Here is a 21241-nt window from a genome sequence, read left to right as displayed (position 1 = left end):
TTTTGTGTGAGGCTTTTTTAAACAAAGATGTAATATAATAATTTATATTTTAATATAAATAACCCCCAATTGTTGGTTTTAAAAACCAAAGCAAAGGGGGCAGTGCAGGCTGAAGGCCAAGGCCAGAGCATGGAGGGTGCTGATTAAATACAAGGAAGCCCCTTTAAGTGGGAGCTCAGTGGGACAGCACAGCCCCATCCTCAGGGACACTCGACCTCCCTGGACTCCCCCGAGCACTGGGGCTGGTGTTGGTGCCTGCAGTGTGCTTTGCAGGATGAGTGTGGCCCCTCCAGGGCTCTCTAAAGGTAAGTAGGTTGTTGATACAAGCTTAAAACAGCACGAAATCCCTTCCCTGGGAAAACACATCTCACCCTTGGAACCTGAGCTCTCTTCACTTAGCTCCAAGGAAACAGCCACACGGACACCTAACAAGGTAACTCAGATTTAAATAAAGCTGCTTTATTTATCCTCTTTATATAAAGGTGTGTTTAGAAGTTGTATTTTACACTGTTAGACACAGTTCCATTTGGTAAACTCATTAAATAGTTATTTCTAAGGTGTCAGATGCCTGAACTGCAGAAAATGACTCCCAGATACACACTCAGCAGCATTTGCTGTCAGGATGGGATTAGAAGGTCCTGTCCAGCGGGTGGGAGCACGTGTAGGCTCTCTTCTCCAGGATGTGCTTTGCAGCTTTCTTGATGTAGTCATCCAGATTTTCATCTGCATCTGAGGAGAACCAGAAGGAAAAGCTGCCTCAGGTGCCATAGAGAGCTCTTCTAAGTTCCTTTCCAAAAGGCTTTTAAAACAGAAATGCAGCAGCTGCCCTTGGTGCCACAAAATGAATTAGCTTCCAGAGAAGACTGGTTACTGCAGACCGAGCCTCACAGAGCCAGACCAGTCCTGGTCAGTCCATCACCAGATCAGCCCAGTACCTCATCGATATCTGTATTTCCTTAACAAGAGCATTGGCTACTCATAGATTTTATATTCCTCCCCACAGCTGGAAAAAAAATCACTGCAGTTTATGTATTAAATGAAGATTCTTTCTTCATCTGGTGCCAGTTCTGTTCATCTGAATTAAAAGCAGATCAGAACTACTCTGCTGGTCACATCAAATACACATACACCTACTTTTAATTAGAGTCTGTGAAAGCCCTAAGAGTATGAAATTACTGCATTTTATAAGAGTACACAAATGATTGGATTTTATAGAACTTACATTTTTCTAATTGAGCCATGGCGTAATTATTCTTGAAATACGCTTCTGTGCAGAAGATGTTGGTGAGAAGCACCTGTGAGAACAGCAACACTCGGGTGAACACTGGGGACTGACTTGCACAAACACAGCCATGTGGTAACCCAGTCACCTGAATTTCTGCACAGCTGCATTTGGAGGCTGTGGTTCTGCCTCCCCTGGGAGCCAGCAGTGGGTGCTCAAACTGGGCTTTGCTTTCTCCCACAGCTGCTGAGGGCCAGAGCTGGGACAGCCCCTTCGCTCCGCAGGGACCAGAACAGAGTTTTGGTAGCAAGTCCAGGAGGGGCCCACACCCACCAGTGAAGATGAAGCTGAATCGGTTTGGGTTTGTCTAACACTGAACTGTATCACTGCTGTTACCATAAAACTTCAAATACAATCACCTGTGTCAAGCTCTCACTTCACTGTCAATGAATTTATTGACAAAATACTGTTACTGTTGTCACTGTTAATGAATGACTGTATGGAAAGAACTGCATGGCAGCAACAGGTTTAGGAGACCATGCAGACTTGTACTCCATTCATGAACACGTGTGTATGTGTTCAGCTACTTTCAACACCCAGATAGCGTGTGGAGCACTGAGAGGCAACTGCTGTGGTTACTGCACCCCTGTACCAACCAGGCCAGAAGCACTCTGGTGCACTGCCTGACAGAGTCTGCTGTGGTAGATATAAATCCTTAACAAACCCAGAGAGCACACTGAAGCGTGATGAAAGCCATGTGTCACAGGCTTTGCAGCACTGCAGACATCAGGATGCAGGCCTGGCTGGGTTGGAGCTCTCGTAGGGGAGCATCATGCTCCTGCACATGAGGCCCAGCGCCTCTTGATATCAAACATGTCAGGAGGCAGAATGGGAACAGACCCTGGTTGTGAAGCTCCAGACACAGAACGGGTGTGACTGATCCTGGAGGGTACCCACCTCATGGTCATGGTTTCTCAGACCGATGCTGATGGACCGGCTGGCTCTGGAAATAGCTGCTGTCATTGCATATAGGTTAATAACTATATCTGCCACTCTCTTCAGGACCAGCTGCTCTTCCACGATTGTCTACAGAAGTGATCAGTATTGGTTGTCAATTTAAAACCTTAACCAAACACTTTTTTCACACTGTATTTAGGGTCACGCTTATTCAGCACAGATGGGTTTGCCCCTAAGGCAGAAAGCTTTGCATTAACTGCTCCGCCTTGTAACAGCCCTTTGGTTGCAGCCAGCCCTGAAACTGCTGTAACTTGAAACCACTTGGTAAATGCCCAAATCACTGAAATTTAAGTACTAAATATATAAACCTGTTCAAAAAATGCATGAGGTGAAGCGGAAGGTGGTGGGGCCTGGCTGAGAAGTGTTCTCAGCATACACCAGTGTCACAGAACTGAAAATCCAAGGTATTCCAAATTCAGTGCTGCTGTAGCTACACCCTCTGCACGGTGTTACTACAGGCGTGTTTGCTGTACATCACAGCTGACCAGTTCAAAACCTGCTGGAATAGCTCTTGCTTTGGGAATGGGGCAGAGGGTCCCAGTGACTGCCACAGCCCAGGCAGGCTCACTGGGTTTGTGCCTACAGGTGGAGAAAACAACTAATGCAGCAAGACTGGGGGGTTGGTTTTTGTTTTAAACATAAGTTGTTCATCACATGCTATGTAAAGGAAGTCCTGGTTCTTGCCATACACAGAGCCCACTGAAGATTCTAGTGAGGCTTTTCTGGCTGAGGATAAGCTATTCAGTAACAAAGATAACAGAAAAAGTGACTGTTACCTTGCCAAACCTGCTGAGCAGGCCTCTCACGGTAGTGCCAAAATAGTAAATGTTTTCTTCGAGTTTCTTGCCACTTTCCTATAAAATAAAACAGAAAATACAACAATTTGAGTAGGTTTCTGAAGACAAACCAAGCACCCCTGCACCCCTTACACTGGATGTCCAGCCACGACAGGTGTTCCCCAAGGAACACCTGAGGAGCCAGAGCTGCTCTGGGGCTGCCCGGAATGGGAATGGGATTATAAAATGTTGATTCTTTTCCCAGGGGAAAAACCCCATTGGTCAGATGTCCTGGTGTCCTGAAGCCCAACTCACATTGATGCACAGCAAACCTCACTCTGAGTGCTGCAGGTTATGAGAACCCTGAAAAACGAGTTTATGTGGCAGTACTGTGAATTCACCAACAGGGTCAAATCCTGGCACTAAGTTGGAAGAAAACGTCCAGTGTCATATTTGGCTGGGCTTGTTCAGCCTGGAGAAGACTCCAGGGAGACCTGAGAGCAACTCCAGTGCCTAAAGGGGCTACAAGAAACCTGGAGAGGGGCTTTGGACAAGGGCCTGTAGGGACAGGCCAAGGGGAATGGCTTTAACCTGCCAGAGGGGAGATGGAGATGAGCTCTTAGGCAGAAGCTCTTCCCTGTGAGGGTGCTGAGGTGCTGGCACAGGTTAGAACTAGATGAGGCTTAAAATTCCTTTCCTACTCTATGCTGATCCTTGCAATATGACTGCAAGGGGGTCTGGAGCTGGAGGACATTCAGCTCTAGTGTGCAGCTGGGTCAGAACTGCTGCAGTTCAGACAGTCCCCCATGACCCACTGCAGCTCATGGGGTATGGACCTGAAGAAGATTCCACATTGTTCAGGTTCCTCATGGGAAGGGCACAGTATGAGCAAGTCCCAACAAATCCTCATACCTGTGTGCCTGAAATGGCTGTGTGGGGAAGGGGGGGAGCAGAGATACAGCACAGGAACAACCACCATGTTACAGCTTTTCAAGTCACTGACATGCCAGAAAAAACAAACCTTATCTCTTTTTTTTTGTATTAACAGAACATTCATCATGAAAATGATGCAATGAGTGCTCCAGTATGTATAGAAATGGTTCACAGCAATTGTTATGTGAAACTGTTACTGTTAAACAGAAAAAAATCCTGTGTTTTGTAACTGAGCTGATTATGAAGGGCACCAACAGACCGTTACAAAGCCTTTTGTATGTGAAGGCTCAAATGGATTATTAAATTGGATATAAACCTGGAATTGTTACAAATACAGACTTACAGCAGTCTTCATTCTACCTTGGTGTGTACCCACAGTATCTCAGTCCTCATCCCTGTGAAATGGTATAAACATCAGCTTCCGTTTGTGCCTCTCCCTGTTCCTATGCACCCCCTGTGTTTGGCACAAACAGGACACTGGGATGTGACAGCAGTGCAGGGAATCACTGCACGTCTCGATGTGCTCCGGGAGCTGTGTCCCCCTCACCTGCAGGCTGGGATGCACCACTCCACGGTCACCCACGAGCCCGAAATCCAATTTTCTGCCCATCGTGTCTCGTAATTTGTTCAGGAACTCACCCAGGGCCACTCCCACGTTGCCTTTCCTGATCTCCCTGCAGGGTCAGGTACAGGACAACTGTTAAAGGCCATTAGCTTGTGGAGGGTCAGAAAACAATGCTCAGTGTTTCACCCAAACACTTGCACATTGTCTCAGAACCATCAGATCTTCTGCACCATTTCACTATGAACAGTTACACAGCCTCAGAAGTGCAGAGCAACGATCACACTCGGCTCCTCTCACAACTACAATAAACTCCGGAGCTAGCGCATGGACTCGGGATGTACAACCCAGCTGGCTCAGCCATAAACGTGCAGTTACAAAAGTTTAATGACTGGTCCCATAAGAAATGATTTTACACAAGCTGGAATTACAAAATAAAGTCCAATCAGGACAAGATCCCTAAATCTATGAAACATGCAAAACCAACCCCCCCCAACCTATAACACTGAAGTACCTTTTCAGGCAGATAATACACTGGAAAACACTGCAGTGGCTTTCCTACAGCTTCTTCTCTTGGCTATTACTGAACAGTTAAAAGATTCTGATCAATTTATTAGAACTATTAGCAATAAATGAGAACCTACTTAATTCTGTCAGTCAGGATTTTGCCCGCGTACTGCATCCCTGTCAAAGCAATGTACATGCGCAGGATTTCATTTGTTCCCTGTAAGCAACAGAACAACATGGCATCAGTCTCACACGCAAAGTGGTTTTAAAAGACCCACATCAGCTCTGCTTCTATTCTGTTTGCTTTCTGCCCCCTAATCCTGCTTATGATGTCTCAGTAACTTGAGCTGTGTTTTTCCCTGAGATGCTCTAAAATGCATCTGGACCGAACATTACCATCATTGTATCATATACTCAAAATTATGTGGCATTTTGAAGAATAGTTCTTCAGTTCCCAATATCAGTGAGTGTTTCCCAGGCAGGTCTGTTTTTATCAGTCTTCCTCTTCTTTTGTCCTTATATTAAAACATCACCCTTCATCTGTCCACAGCTGTTTGCCACTTTGCTGTATCTCAATTACAAATTCTATTTCACTGTAAAGTCTCATTATTAAACGTGTGCATCACAATGAAAAAGAAACCAGACTAAATGCATTTGGAGTAAAAAGCAAATGCTGCATTGCTCTGGTAAAGAAACACTTAAATAGTTGTGGAACCACACAATACTCCTGTTTGAAAGCAAATGCAGACCAAGAAATTCAGATTATACCACAGGAGTTGATGTCTGAGTAAAGGGATTGTATGAGTGATTGTTTTCATATTGATGGCTGAAGAACAATGATCAGAACACAGAAGGCTGGTCACACGCAAAAAGCAACCCAAGTTAGAAAGCTCTCCTCACACTGGATTCTAATTTTAGTGGTCAGAACATCTGCCAGGTAAAAACCCTGTATATTATTGTCAGCAAACCCAGCCATTGCTACTTGCCTCAAAAATGAGGAGTATCCTGGTATCTCTGAGGTACCGCTCATAGGGGTAATCTTTCATATAGCCAAGGCCTCCAAGGATTTGCAGTGCTTCACTTACACAAGTCCAGGCACCTTCAGAACTGAACACCTGCAGTGGAACAGGAGTCTCATCACCATGCTACTCAGTACACAGAGAATACAATCCCAGCCTGATTTGTGTTAGAAGGGACCTTAAAGCTCATCCAGTTCCACCCCCTGCCATGCGCAGGGACACCTTCCACTAGAGCAGCTTGCTCCAAGCCCCATCCAACCTGGCCTTGAACACTGCCAGGGATGGGGCAGCCATAACTGAGATGCAGAATCAACAGTATGCGAGATGTAGAGAAAACACTGATGTCTGCTGTTTCACCTCACTGAGGTTTTTGTATCCCATGTCTAAATGCAATACCTGAACCTCTCAGCAACTTGGAACGTCAACTGAACAACATGAAAGGTGTTTGCCTATGTTAACCTACAGCCATAGCAAGTCTTTTCAATAAGATGAATTACCTTGACCATGGCTGCCTCCATGGAGCAGTCGGTAAAGCCTGGCCTGTCCATCATTCCTGCAGTGAGGTAAGCCATACTCTCCATTACATATGCTTTCACAGCCATAATACAAAACTTCTCCTGTCAAATAGTAACGAATCATACAGGAATCATACAGTAACTCAGGTGCAAAGGCCACAGTCAAGCTTGAAACTTTAAGAGCACAACTGCAGTATTTGTATGTTTAAGACATTACCAAACACTAATAAAAAGTTCTGCTGCAAACCAATAATGGAAAGTCTAAAAACATTACATTTATTCATTACATTTATCATTGCAGACTTTTAAAAGAGCAGTGCCCAGAGGTCTGCACTTAATGCTGCACAAACTCAATACCTCTGTCAATTTCTCTAACCCAGTACAGCCAAAGGACTCCCCCCCCAAATCTATGTCCTTGCACTCAGTCAGTACAAAGCACAGAGCTTCTTTATTACCTGGATTAATCCGAAGTCGCTCAGTTTCTTATTGAACTGTTTCCTGGTACAGGCATACTCTGCTGTCAGCTCTTAAAAAAGAAAACAAGAAATCCATCTCAGCACTGTAGCAGTGACAGAGCCCTGCTGGTGATTGACAGTGACACAGCTACCTTGGGACAAACACCCTCAGAACAGCAGTGCTGGTCAAGCCTGGGGACGCTGTACCAATGGCTTTGAAACAAGCATCTGAGGTCTGAACCTGCGCTCCTGGTGAAGAGTAAGGGGAAGGCACCTTACTTACCTACGAATTTGAGAGCTCACTGATGACTTTAGTGGGACTTCTGTTACTATTTAGGGTAACTACTGGTAGAAACCAATTTTATTACTTAGAACTGTGTACAAGCTTTGAGCCAGTTACTCAAGTGGGAGGTTCTACAGGAGATTGCACCTTGTAAAGGCAACAGCATACAGGCTATTCTCTTAGGGAGAACACCTCAGAAAAATTAAGAGAGCAGCACTAACCTTCCACTGTATGACCCGAAAAAACTTTGGTGTTAAAACACTGTAAACCCAGGCTTTTAATAAAAAGATAACAGTATTTTAAGTTTTAAGGAAGCCAGAGCATGTTATGACTGACAATGCAGCCATTGTTATGATCAAGACCCATGTTACTATTCAGTTAAGTGCGCTCTATACCTCAGGCAGAGCAGTTCCTGCAGGCACTCGGCAATGCAGAACACAGAATGCACCCACCTATCAGCTTTTTGATCATTCCAGCAGAGGCACTGCCCATGCTGAACCTTCCACTGTTGAGGATATTCATGGCAACCTGTGAAGAAAATGAATGGGGTTTAGGCAATGCTGCTGTCACAGAACCTCCCCTCGGGCTACGAGAGCCACTGTTGTCCTGCTTCGTGTTTCCTGAAGCAGTGATTTCCTGGATTTTATTCACCGCCAGAAGCCACTTCCTACCCTGGGACACCCCTGACACCCACCCTTGTATTGGTAACTACAGCATTTGGCACCCAGCAGTAATGCTTCAACACCAGGCTTTAAGGCGACCTACTGCATCCCATTTCATATTTGAAATGGTTTTCAGTGATTCAAACTGCATTAAAGTAAAATGTAGATTAAAATGTATTGATCTGCAACTAGACAAGACATGCAAACCAGAGAGGACTGCTCAAGTTCAGCAGATGAAGAAGAGAATACTGTTTAATGTGGGTACACAGCAGCAGGGGAAGGTCTCCTCCAGCCTTTTAAAGCTCACCTTAAATCCCCCTCCGACTTCTCCAATTACATTCTCTATTGGCACTTTTGTGTTTTCAAAATGCACTTCACAGGCTGCAACAGAAAGTTAACAGCTGTGAATTACTACAGAGAAGTACTTAAAGACATTCAGGAACATAATCTACTGGTTTTGTAACAAGAAGTACAGTTTTCCTAAAGCACTGTTTATGATACATTACATATGCTTGGGCAAAGAAGCAAGAATTTGGGAAAAGATGGTAGTTGACATGAATTACTGATGTAAAATATTCAAAATATACTTCACGTACATTGTGTAACAAGGGAACAATAGTTTTGTCTCTATTTTCTGATACAGCTGCAAAGCCCAAATGCTAGATAGAAAACCTATAACCCCCAGTGAGCTCAAGATGAGCCAGTGAAAACTCACTGCTAGATTAAAGCCACTCAGTTACTGAATATTCCAAGTAATTTCTCTCAGCGCACAGGCAGGGAAACATTCCCACATGCAGAACACACCACCACAATCTGGATTTCTAACTTCAGACCCTGCGTTAGGAAGGTCTCACAGGAAAAGCTGGGAAAAGGAACAGGGAACTTACACTGCTGTATGGGATAGATTACTGATGTACCTCTGAATTCAGAGGATCTAAACACGTGAGAACATTAAAATATCAAAGCAGTTTCTGTGAACAATTTTAAGTGACTCTTACTGTTGGATCCTCGAATGCCCAACTTATCCTCAGGTTTCCCATGGGTGACTCCACCAAAATCTCGCTCTACGATGAAAGCAGTAATTTTGTCTTTCAATTGTCCATCTTTATCAACAACCTCTGTCCTCGCAAACACGGTGAAGATATCAGCAATGCCACCATTCGATATCCAAACCTGTTTTGAGAAAGTTGCACTAGAAATATACCTGTTGTCATCCTGGAGCACTGTTGTTAAGTGTTTCCTAAGAGACCAGCAAAGAACAGAGTGGTGAAAAATTGCTGCCTCTTCCCTTACATTCTAATGAGTGTTCTGCTACTGGTTGTGCCTCTTGTGAACACACTTCCAAGGAAGGCTGACCACAGAATGGCAGGTTCAGAGCAATTATAGAAACAGTCAGTGATACAGATTTGAATTAAAACCCATGGAGTGTTTTCTCCAGACTGTTCCTTGCCATTGTTTCTTTCAGCAGAAATGTTCCAAGCAGTCCCACTTCCAAACTTCAGTGTCAAGTTTTCTTTCGAAAACACCTACAAAATCTGGCATAAAAAATGAAGAGGGGAGTCATGGGTTTAGGTTTCTTTCAACCTACGGTGTCACAAAGGGGACTAACTACCCAAGTTACTTAACTGACCTTCCTGAAGCTGGACACCGTGAGCTGGCAATACAGGGAAGGAACACAGGCTTTTCACACCTTTCCTGCCACGAGTTTAGTGAAGGTTATTTCCCAAAGTGTGGCTTTTCCAGCCTCTGTAGCCCAAAACCAACACAGGATGTCTTTTGACAGAGTCATTCTTCATTAGCTTGGAAACCTTGGAATTGTGCTGCAGCTGCTAAGCTGACTTACAAAACCAACTGACGGCAGTGCTGCTTCCTATAGCCCTGCAACAAACCCCTGTGCTGATCCTGTCTGCGAGTGCATAGAACCATAGAATGGTCTGAGTTGGAAAGGAACTTAAAGCTCATCCAGCTCCAGCCCCCTGCCATGGGCAGGGACTCCTTCCACTGGAGCAGGTTGCTGCAAGTCCCTGTGTCCAACCTGGCTTTGAACACTGCCAGGGATGGGGCAGACACAGCTTCTCTGGGCACCCTGTGCCAGCACCTCAGCACCCTCACAGTAAAGAACTTCTTCCCTGGATACCTTGGAGCCATTTAATAAGAAGTGCTTCCCATCTTCACTGAGGGTTGCTCTTGTTTGGATGGACGCAGCATCACTTCCACTAAAAACCAAACAAATTATTAATGTTACAGAAATAGACAAGCTTTTAAAAAACAAAACTGCATCTTTTCCCTCTTCCCATCCTTCAAAAATAATGTTTGCAGTTATACTGAATAGCAGCATATAAATGTTAGTTTTTAGCTAGCAAGGAAACAGGAACATCAACAGCTCTAAAGAAACCTACTTCAGTGACCCAAGGGGACATTTCTGCTGACTAATACAAGGTATTGCTCTTGCACCTTGACCAGAATGTTCAGGATACCAAGCAAGCAGCTGTTTTGAGCTACACCCTGAGCTATGTGAGCCTACAATGAAACTGTCATCCTAAAGCACAAGCATGAAATGTTTAATTTATTCTTTAAAAATGCACACCCTAGGTTTATATCCATGTGAAAACCAGCTCCACAGAACTGAAAATCAAACACCTGACAGGCTGTCACTGAGCACCTTGGGCACATCAAATGCCCTACAGGGGCAAATCCAGCAGGTGAATTACAACAAAGCAGTAAGAACTTTACATGCTGCGATTAGAAGTTCCCTCCCTCTCTTGAGTCACCACCTCAGTACATAATGTACCAAACAGCACATCACCTGCACCTTGAAAGAAGTTTCCTCTTTCACAACTTCAAATGGCACCATGGCTCACTGCAGGCTTTCAGCCAAAGACAGTTGTTAGGTTCTTGGAAGAGCCAGATCTCAGCTGATATTTCAACACAGATTGGTTACTCCTGTGCACCAGAACTAAGGTCTCCAAGAGACTGAAGTTGAAGTTACTAAATAATACTGGGCTAAAGATGCTTGAAGACTTCCAGAACATGGCCAGCCCTTGCTACACACCTGCAAGTTACTTCCAACTCCCTTCCATGGACCATTTTGTTTCAGTTCTATGATCAGATGGATCATCAGTTTCAGTTCTAACTGCGAGTGAGGTGGCTTTCACAGGGTCAAAGCCCAGCTCAGGAGTCTTGAATAAAACCCATCACTGCTGGCTGGCAGGAATCTACATCACAGCAACATGGCAAATAGCAAGTATGTCAAAAGCTCACTGAAAGCTGTTCTAGCAGACAAGAATTCGGGAAAGACAGTTTCAAGCTATAGTTCTGTGTGGATGAGCAAGATTCATCCTCTAATATCCAACTGGTCTTAGTCCTTTGATCAGTTCCCTTTACAGCCACATATTAAACTATGTGCCTAGATGCTTTTAGAAGTGTACCTCTTCTGCATAAACAGAGTTTGCAACATCAGCAACAGTCAATGAATTAATGTAATAAAAGTAACTTTGCCTTTGAAGTGAGGTGCTGCTACAAATATATCTTTCCTAAACTAAGGAAAAAACAAAATGTCTTCACATTGTTTTTGGCAGCTCCCTCAATACCAGCTTTTATAACTTTGAAAAATAATGGAAAGCTTCCTAGAGCAGTTATAAAACCCAGCACCTTATTTCTAACCTAGCACAAAGTATCCTTTCAATTCAGATTCAGTAATGCCAGACTAAGCGGACCAGCTCCTGGGATGCTCAGTCATTTAATGGAAACTGCTATAACCAGCACATCAGGAAAGGTGGAATTATATGATCTGAAGTGTACCTATAGAAAACAATACCACCAAACTCCTGACCTATAGGTCAGTGCCACAGGCACCAAATAATAAAGATTTAATATATTAACCAATCACTGTAATGAAAATGGAAGTAATAAAGAATAAATAATCAATAAATGGTGTTTTGGTGCTTTCTGAAGCTTTTGTCGTTACCAAGACAGTACCTTCCAGGCTCAGTGAGACAAAAAGCTGCAATGTGCTCCCCAGATGCCAGTCTAGGCAGGTACTTTGCTTTTTGTTCATCAGTGCCAGCAATGAGGATTCCCTGCAGAAAGAAGAAATAGAAAACTCCTCAGCATCAACCTGTGTAAAAAGAAACGAAACTGAAAAGCTTCCCTAAGTTCAGGAAGCTTAATTTGCATCCTATGGCATAACAAGAGAGTTTAATATAGGGTGGACACAATTATTTATCAGGCATTAAGATGTGTCACAGATACATCACACAGCTCTTCAAGTGCCCACAGGAAACAGCTTCCTGCTAGGACTGCCCTCTAGGATGAGCTTCACTGATCTTATGCTTTAAGTGAAGACTAAAACTGTTGCTCCAAAAGGCACCAACAGTCCTTCCTTCACAATGTGTCAGACCTTCATTAACAGCAATGTAGTTTTATTTTAATAACCCCAGAGGCAGCATTTTCAAAGCTCATCACAGAACACAACACACGATTTACTCAGGTTCCAAATTCTTTCATTACACAGCATTCCACAAGTTTGTGTGAGAGTGCACTTAACTTCCATTATCTGTTCAGCTTTTGCACAGCAGGTCTCTTACAAAGGACAATCAAAAAACAAAAACATATGACAAAGCTACATAATTTTTTCTTGTTACAGTGAAGTTACTGCTATTTCAAGCTTCAGGCTCCTACCATCCATCCACCACTAAAGCTAAATACCCAAGGCTGTATTAGAGGAGTTTGAAATCCACAGTCTTGCTATAGTACATTGGTCTTGAAGAAGTTTTCTCCTCTAAGCTCCCCAATCTGCAGCCTCACTCAGACAGAATGCAGCCTCCTGAGTCCTTGGCATGGCTCTCCCATCTCCCCATAATTTTAGCCCCCCCCCATATTTTATTTCTTTCAATATTTATTCTACGTACTTGTATCCATCTGGCTCAATTAAAAAAAAAAAACAACTTGGCATCACTTAAGGTATTTTTTCACAGAATTATCATCTCAGTGTTTCCTGGACTAACAATTTCCCTCATGTACTTCGCACCCAGCCCTTACACTGCGTGAAAGGCTTGCACTGAGCCACTGGCAGAGGGTGCTGGGGCACCAACAACCAGAATGTTCCACCTGAGTGAGGCTTCAGAGTACTTCTTATTTGCTATACCCCCACTCCACACCGAAACAAACTTCACCTCACCTCCCCTATGCATGTTGTGTAGAACTGCTTGACGTAAGAGAACAGCGTTACCTTAAGCCCAATGGCTTGATGAGCTGCCAGGGTAACTGCGATGGATCCATCCAAAGAAGTGATTTCTCCCAGACGTGCATACATGGTGTTTGACAGACCAAGGCCACCTGCAATGTTTTATTCTAAGTAGATACCTTGCAATTTAACTTGCCCCTTCCCCAAAACATCCTTTTCAAATGGAGAAACATCACAAATGTAACCGTTAACTGGAGAGCGTCTTAGTGCAGAATGGATGTAGTGTCCACAAATACAGGATAAAGAAAAACACTTCAAAAATGCCCTTCATCAGAAAATGTGAGTGTATCAAGAAACAAACTTGACACCAGAACATCCTTTCTGGAGGAATTTTGTGATCTGCTGCTGCACCCACAGAGACTATTTGTATGAAGCTTCCAAAGAACAGAAGATAAATCAAAGCTGCATCTGCATGAACCTAATATTCCAGAATTTTATGTCCTCAGGACTACAAGTCCTGCTCCCTCTAATTTCAGAGTATTTTATATGTTACTGCTGAATAAACAACATTAAGACTATCTTTTATCCAGGTTATAATTCTCTGCTTGGGACAGTGGTCTTAAGTGAGGATAATGAATACTGTATTTCAGCAGCTGTCTTTATAGTCCCACTGTTTTATTCACACTGAATAAATACAAGAACAATTAATCCACATCACTGCCTCTTACACCCTTCCCCTTCTGAGCATGCTTATGTGAATTAAAGCTCCCCCTACCTATACACTCTTACTTCTTTTCCCCTTCCTGACTGGGGCTGGGTTCAGGAGTCACCTTGGAGACTACTAATAATGTGCACACTAATTCCACTGGTGCCCATGTTAAAGAGTCTTTATTCCATCATTTCCATGAGCTTCATTTTCCCTATTAATGTTCTGCATTTTAATGCTTCTGGCAGATATACCACTGTGAAAAAATAACCATTATGAAAAATACCATGCAATGCAGGAAGCACTGGGTATGCGTGACTGAAGAGTTTTAAAATGCAATGAGCACCAGCAACAAAAATACAGCAGAGCAGGTTCAAACTACAGAAACTGGGAAATAACCTCATTAGAACCACACTAGTTATAGTGCAGAAAGAACTAGCTTGTTTGTACAAGGGGACTGCTTTCCATCTTCTGGGGTTTATAAACTGGAAGCTGAGAGAATATTATTTCACAAGCTTCAAACCAATACAAGATCAAAACAACACTAATATTTTATTGAAGTGTGATTTCAAAGTCAAATACATTGCCTTTGAGAGTCTTTAAAAAGAGTGAGTGGGAAAATGAGTGGGAAACTCACTTCTAGTTAATCAATAGTAAGTTACACTTCCAATGTCATGATGCTTCCCAACACTCTGCTTTGAGTCCTGTCCATGTTCTCTGCTTCCAACACCTCCATTCAGCGGACACTAACCTTCTGCCTTCTTCCAATGTACTTCTTAACTCCTAAACACCTCTCTCCCTGTATGGGTTCAGGTGCTCTGTCCAGATCTTTCTCCTCCCAAGACACTATTCTTAAGAGAAAACTGCAGAGAGCTTGAAAACCTCTTTTCTATCTCTCGCATCATATTTCATGAATACCATGAAAAACATCTAATAACATTTCTAATGCATTTCAAAAGTATTAATTAACAACTAATTAATCAACAGCAATCACATCATGTTACCATACATGCCAGTTTTCCAACATACTTTAATGATTTTGTATATAAACACTTTACTTCAAGAACTGAAATAAATGCAGCACAGCAGCACTGGTTAGGTTGCCTAATACAAAATAGGTTTAGTAAAAAATGCTATGAAAAATAGGGTTTTACTTTAGCACTGTGCAAATACTGAACTATGTCTCCAGCTTGCTGTAGTAGTACTGTAACCACTGAAAAAAATGTACTGTTTCCCACTGTTCTCTTAAAAAATCAGGTATCTTCCCCACTGAAACTATCTTTTACTGCTGGTCAAGCAGTTCTGTCCTCCTCTGAGCTGTTTCCTTTGAAGTCTCCTTCTTTTGTAATAGAAAATGACACTGCAATGATCTAAGTTCTTCAGAAATTTCATGTAAAGTATCAGGGTCAACCCCAATTTTTATTTTATGTTTAAGACCAGCGTTTTCTTGAAAATTCCTTTTCAAGTTCAATCCACTGAAGAACTATTGTCTCTGGTCTCAGTTGGCACTATATGTCCTTTAACGCATGAACTTTCTGTTCTGCATTGCATAAGAAAGATTTTATACAAAAGCCATACTTTTAAGAAACAGACTTTTACACTTCTATATGGTCACACACATATCTGTCTGCCAATGACAGGTGACAGCTTTGATGGATCAGTTCCATGACCAGGTCCACTGGAGTCTGGACCCAGTACAATTTTAGGAACCATCAGCAAGATCTGCAAGTCCCATAGGATGCCAAGCAACTCTACTGCACCCAAGCAAATAACAAAAAAGGAAAATCCTATGTCAAGAGGAATTGGCACCATCTAAGAGTAGTTACCTAACTATGGCACCCAAGGCAGAAGTACATGCAGCTCCCTTCGCAGCCACCTGATATCCATAGTGCCCACATCCCTGGTAACTGGGGAGGAAGACTCAACTCCTGATTATAGTCAAATGCCTACACATGAAATAGTATAGACACAGCTTGCAAGACCCAAAAATGCAATGCTTCATAGAGACTACTGGGTTATTCTTTTGTGATCACTTACCATACTCCTCTGGAATCTGCATGCCAAAGAGACCCAAGTCCTTCAGTCCTTTTAGAGTTTCAGGTGGGATTTTTGCATCTCGATCAATCTTCCTTGAGTCCACTACAAATACAGAAGGTTTTATAATTTAAAAAGGAAAAAAACCTCTGAGGCTGCAGAGTTCTCAAGTCAGAGCCAAGGTCACTGCGTGCTCTGAGCCAGCAGCACTATTATCTCTAACCCAACTAGCAGCCTGAGAGCCCAGTGCTGAGAGGGCTGCTGCCGCATCACACCCCTCCCTGCTCTCATTTTCCTCTGATCTTCTGAAGAGCCCTTGAAAAGACACAGGGCTTGTTGCACCACTGACGCTCTGCTCATCCCTACCTTCACAAGAACCACTCCTCCTAGCTTCACCCTGAGTTACCAACTGCCCTGTCTGCCCTCCTCCCTGTGTGGCTGGAAAAGTCTCTGACAATGCCAAACTGGCTGTTTTTAGCCTTTTGATGGCAGTCATACAGACAAGTCCTAAGCACTGGAGAGGGAATTCCCAATTCTGTTTCTAGAAAGCAATGCTCCACTTAAGCAGCCCACCTTATTACACCATCAAAGTCAAAATACAGAACCAACTGCAAGGTCTCAAGAATACTGATTGTAGCTGTAAAGTCACAACACATACAGGACTTGGAAGTGGGAGAGATCAGTTTATTATTTCATATTCTCAAACATGTCTGTTATGTACAGGTTGTGTATATCTGTGTTGGCTGATTCCATGGCTGGACTAGCAAAGTGTTTCCAGGATTTTCTATCTGAACCATGTCTAGGTCATGAAAAAAAAAAATTACATAAATGCGTTAGTCACAAAGCCCTTTTTCTTCTGAGTTATTTGAATTCTTGGGGATTAAAAGAGCTGTTCTGTCCCGTGGCAGTGAAAACAGAATCACACAAAGCAGCTCAGGAAGGCTGCAAGCTGCAGCAAAAGCAACAGAAGCTGTATGTCTAAAAAGTACCCAAAAAAAAGCAATGGGGCTTTCCTAAAGAAACCTCACATTCACCCCAGTCAAAGGACACTGCAACTCCTCCTGCATGGAACAGAGCAGTGGGAGGCAACTGAACATTCTGATGCTCTTCTAGAAGATATTCATGAAGAAAACTGAATTAAGGAATTGAAAAATTAAAGAAATAAAAAAGAATTCTTGTTTCTCAGCTAGTGTTTAGCTACACAGTTTAGCTACACAGTTCGGCCATCAACTGCTCTGGGGAGAGAAAACTGGATTTTTACCTTTTCCTCCACTGTGCCCACACAGACCTATCCATGGTGTGTAGAATTTGTCAAGCTCTGTCACAGCTCTGAGGAGCTGAATTTCCTTACCCAGTGCCAATCAAATCAAGTTTCTAACTGTGTGAGGCTGTCCTCCTAACATATTTTTACCACACCTGTTAAGTTACCTTGAATAATGTAACATTTAGCTACTGAAATTCAGAAGTAGTTGGGAATTCAAATAAAGATGAGCAATATCCACCTTCAGGAAAGACCTTATAATTTGACATTTTTATTCCTCACGTAAATATCAGGTTTTTTTACTCAATAAATGATGTTCCCCAACAGAGCAGAGAATTAAAAACAGAGAATTATTAAACATCTGCATAAAATCTTCATTTACAGTCACTGAGCAACATTACACTTTCATAGCTAAAATCACCCAGATGTCACCAATTGTCATCTGTGACAATCATAGGCTTCTCCAACCCCCTGCAGTGTTTTGCAATCTAGACCCAGTACCTTTGTCAGGGGGAGATGGAGCCCACACTGTTTAACTGCCTCAGAGACTGCTGAGTTGTTGCAGAATAAATAGACTTATCTACCGCAGCAGTAAAGGAAGAAACACCCTGCAGCCCTGTCTGGAATGGGCATGGCTAATACGACTTTTCCCAAATAGAATCATTACTCTGACGCTGGAAAACCACACATGCTTGTGATTTCTCACAGCTTCTCAATGAGTCACTATTTATGAACATCTCTGCTGAATTCTCCTAAAACCAGGTTTGGTACAATAGGAAAGTTTAAAGGTTTCAGAACAAATTCACAATACATGGAGTGGCAAACAGCATAATACTCGATGGAGCTAAACCCAAGTTCACAACCTAACTCTAACTCAGAACACTTTAATTTCCTGCTTTTCTCTGTTCGTTTTTTTCTGTTTTGAAGATTTATGTCTTCTCATCAGCACCCAAATACTCCATATTTAAAAGCCATAAAAGAGCACGTCAACCAGCAGCAGCATGTGACTAGCAATAAATGCATAAAATAATGTAAATATTTTAAGTATAATAATTTTATTCAACTGTTACAGTTAACTCATTTTTAATCACTAAATAAGAAGAATAAGAAACCAATAACTATACCTTCTTCATTGAAGAATTTTTCTACAGGTCCTACAAACTGGTTCATCTCCTCTAGTTCTTCATTGCTGATTTCTGGAAAAGGGAAAACTTCTTCCTAAAATGAGAAGCAAATTATGCTTTTTTTTTTTTTAAAGCATGACTCATGCAATTTAAATAAAGATCAAGAACAGACTTTTCAAATGCCAGACTCTAAAAAACATGAAAGTTAAGAATTGTGGAAAATATTCAGAAAGAGCATTATCTGATGAATTCCACAGGACTCAACTCCACTACATATTAAAACCAAATCCAAATGTACTAGCAGAAATCGGGAACATCGGGGAGGAACAGAGATTTTTAAGAGCTATGAGGATGATGATCCATCCACATGAATTGTCAACATAATCCTATCTGCAGATTAAAATAAAATTAGTTAATTTTAATTTATATTGGAATCAATTTACTGTTGCACTGTTTCCAAAGCTCACCCCACAAACACAGCACACTCCACCTGGTTAACGTCACCAGTACAAAGGTTAGGGAGCCCCACACTGCTCTTTATCAGCACCTGATTGTTTAGTCATACACTGAAGTGGTATGACCAGCAGAATAAGTAATCCCAAGCAACTCACAGAAGTGAAACACTACCTGAGTTTCTACTTCTAAATTTTTATCATCCTTTCCCTTTTAAATAGAAGAGTCTACCTCTGCGCAAACAGAACTATTCAGGATAAGCTGAAGAACTGTCTCAGCTCCAAAATTCATGATCCAGTAAATGCTACAGTTTTTCACCAACCTGTTGTATTGAGATTTGAGGGTAGAGAAAAAGGTGTATGAAATGGGTGTAGTGTGACGGAGTCTGACTGCCAACTGTCAACGCTTTACTTGACAAGGTCTGTTCTGGAAGATGTTACTGCTCAACCCATCTGAGTTATTCCTTCTTTCAATTTATTTAGCCCTGCAATCTCTGATGAATGCACACTCCAAACCCTGGATTAACAAGTACTGTTTTAATACAGCATTCATCTCAAACTGGTAACTGCTTTGTTCAGTGGCATCTCAAGACCCAACAGCAAATCTAATCTTGCCTGCAAAGAATTGTAAGCACACCCTTCCATAAAGTCTTGCTCCTTTAAGTAAAGAGAGGATAAATTGACCTAAATTTTGTGCAATGCAGTTTTCCAAAGCCCGGAGCCCAATTACAGACACTTGTGTTTCTGTTGGGAACTTGCTAGGATTGCAAGGACAGATGACTCGTTTAGTTGGTTGTTCTTGTGTACTTAGAATTACACCATACACTTGTGTGCTCCAGGCTTGGGGAAAAATGGCTGGAAACTGCTCATGGGAAAGGAGCTGGGGATGCTGACTGGTGGAGCTGAACATGAGCAGCTTGTGCCCAGGCAGCCAGGAAGCCAATGGCATCCTGGCCTGGATCAGCACCAGTGAGGCAGCAGGGCCACGGCAGTGGTTGTGCCCCTGCACTGGGCACTGGTGAGGCCGCACCTCAAATCCTGTGTTCAGTTCTGGGCCCCTCACTACAAGAGAGACCTTGAGGTGCTGGAGCAGAGCCAGAGAAGGGCACTGGAGCTGATGCAGGGCCTGGAGCCCAAGTGTGATGGGGAGTGGCTGAGGGACCTGGGGGGTTCAGATGGAGAAGGGAAGGCTCAGGGGGATCTGATGGCTCCCTAAAAGTGCCTGACAGGAGGATGGAGCCAGGAGGGGCTGGGCTCTGCTCCCAAGGAACAAGGGATGGGACAAGAGGAAACAGCCTCAAGCTGCACCAGGGCAGGTTTAGATGGAGCTGAGGAACAATTCCTTGCCCAGAGGGTGCTCAGGCATTGGAACAGGCTGCCCAGGGCAGGGCTGCAGTCACCATCCCTGCTCACACACCGTGCACATGTGCGGCCTGGAGATGTCTCCAGGGTTAGGGGTGGCCTTGGCAGCGCGGGCACGGCTGCACCCGAGAGCCTGCAGGGCCCCCCCCTCACCGCAACCACCCCGCGGGTCAGGCCCCGCGCGGCCGCGCTCACCTTGCGCACCGCGCCCATGAACAGCTCCTTGGCGAACGCGCGCCGCGGGGCGGAAGTGCGCAGCCTGCGCGCGGGCAGCGCGAGCGCGGCGGGCCCCGGCAGCGCAGCGCGCAGGACGCGCAGCACCAGCGCCGCCATGGCGGCACCGCACCGCGCGCGAGTGACGGCGGAGAGAGCGACGGGCACGTGACCGCGCCCCTTCCCGGCAGCCCCCGCTGGCCCCGCCCCGGCGCTGCAGCGCTGGGCTCCGCCCTCACCCCCCGGCTGTGGGCGGGAGGTACCGGGGGCACCCGTTCCGTGTACAGTGCGGGTTGGAGCCGGGCAGTGCCGGCACTGCCAGAGCCGCGGGCACCCGCTGCTGGCAGTCACGGAGCAGCAGCCGCGCAGGGACTGGTACCAGAGGGACGCGTTCTGGAGCACCGAGGTTGTCTTTGTGCCGGCTTCCTGAGCCGGCTCCAGAGCATCAGCGCGGCCCGGGTGGCTTCATCCGCGCTCAGCAGTGGCTGATGTGCCGCCCTGCACACCGGGGCCGTGGACATCGCTACCAAATCCCCATCAAAATCCAGCTGCTCCCAGCGCGACCAGTCTCGGACTGGGAGCAGGGGTACGGCGAGCGCTTACAGCCCTCACCGGAACCGCCCTGCGCTGGTGCAGCCGCTTGCAGGGGTAACCAAGCGCCAAAGACAAAACACCACCACCATAGGCTGGGGCAGGCGCTGCGCTGAGGCTCTACAGAGTTGTATTTCTCCTTCCGTGTCTTTCGTCTGCCGTGCCTTTGGCAGTTAGGTTTGTTTTAGTAAAAGACCAGTGCTGAAACCGTGCCGGCTTGCTGGGCTGGGTACCTGAACCCTGCAGGCTGCTAGGAAACACGCTGCTCCGTGCCCGTGTGAGAGGCCACTAGGCAGGTTCACTCCATCACCTGATGTGGTAACGTTACTATCTGTAGGGCGATGTATCTCTAGGAGGTTAAT

General features: G+C 44.3%; 1 protein-coding gene across 1 annotated transcript; it reads right to left on the bottom strand.

The window, feature by feature from the left end:
• Positions 1-438: 438 nt before the first annotated feature.
• On the bottom strand, positions 439-20408 carry ACAD9 (acyl-CoA dehydrogenase family member 9). Its single transcript, XM_034066118.1, has 18 exons — positions 20271-20408; positions 18262-18355; positions 15880-15981; positions 13182-13288; positions 11930-12030; positions 10089-10167; positions 8950-9124; positions 8259-8332; positions 7742-7817; positions 7007-7077; positions 6534-6653; positions 6004-6132; positions 5155-5234; positions 4496-4622; positions 3016-3093; positions 2180-2308; positions 1223-1295; positions 439-729 (listed from the first exon to the last, which is right to left on the bottom strand). The coding sequence occupies exons 1-18, from the start codon at positions 20406-20408 to the stop codon at positions 629-631; spliced, it is 1854 nt and encodes a 617-aa protein (XP_033922009.1). The 3' UTR covers positions 439-628.
• Between the last annotated feature and the right edge of the window lie 833 nt (positions 20409-21241).

The sequence above is a fragment of the Melopsittacus undulatus genome, chromosome 9, assembly GCF_012275295.1.
Source record: "Melopsittacus undulatus isolate bMelUnd1 chromosome 9, bMelUnd1.mat.Z, whole genome shotgun sequence".
Classification (NCBI taxonomy): Eukaryota; Metazoa; Chordata; class Aves; order Psittaciformes; family Psittaculidae; genus Melopsittacus; species Melopsittacus undulatus.
This window is presented reverse-complemented; position numbering and strand designations above follow the sequence as displayed.

Coding starts and splice junctions, on each gene's coding strand:
- ACAD9 (XM_034066118.1), bottom strand. CDS start 20,408: ATGGCGGCGCTGGTGCTGCGCGTCCTGCGCGCTGCGCTGCCGGGGCCC. Junction 18,356..20,270: donor TCATGGGCGCGGTGCGCAAG/GTGAGCGCGGCC, acceptor TTCTCATTTTAG/GAAGAAGTTTTCCCTTTTCC. Junction 7,818..8,258: donor AAGTCGGAGGGGGATTTAAG/GTGAGCTTTAAA, acceptor TTTTCTTCACAG/GTTGCCATGAATATCCTCAA.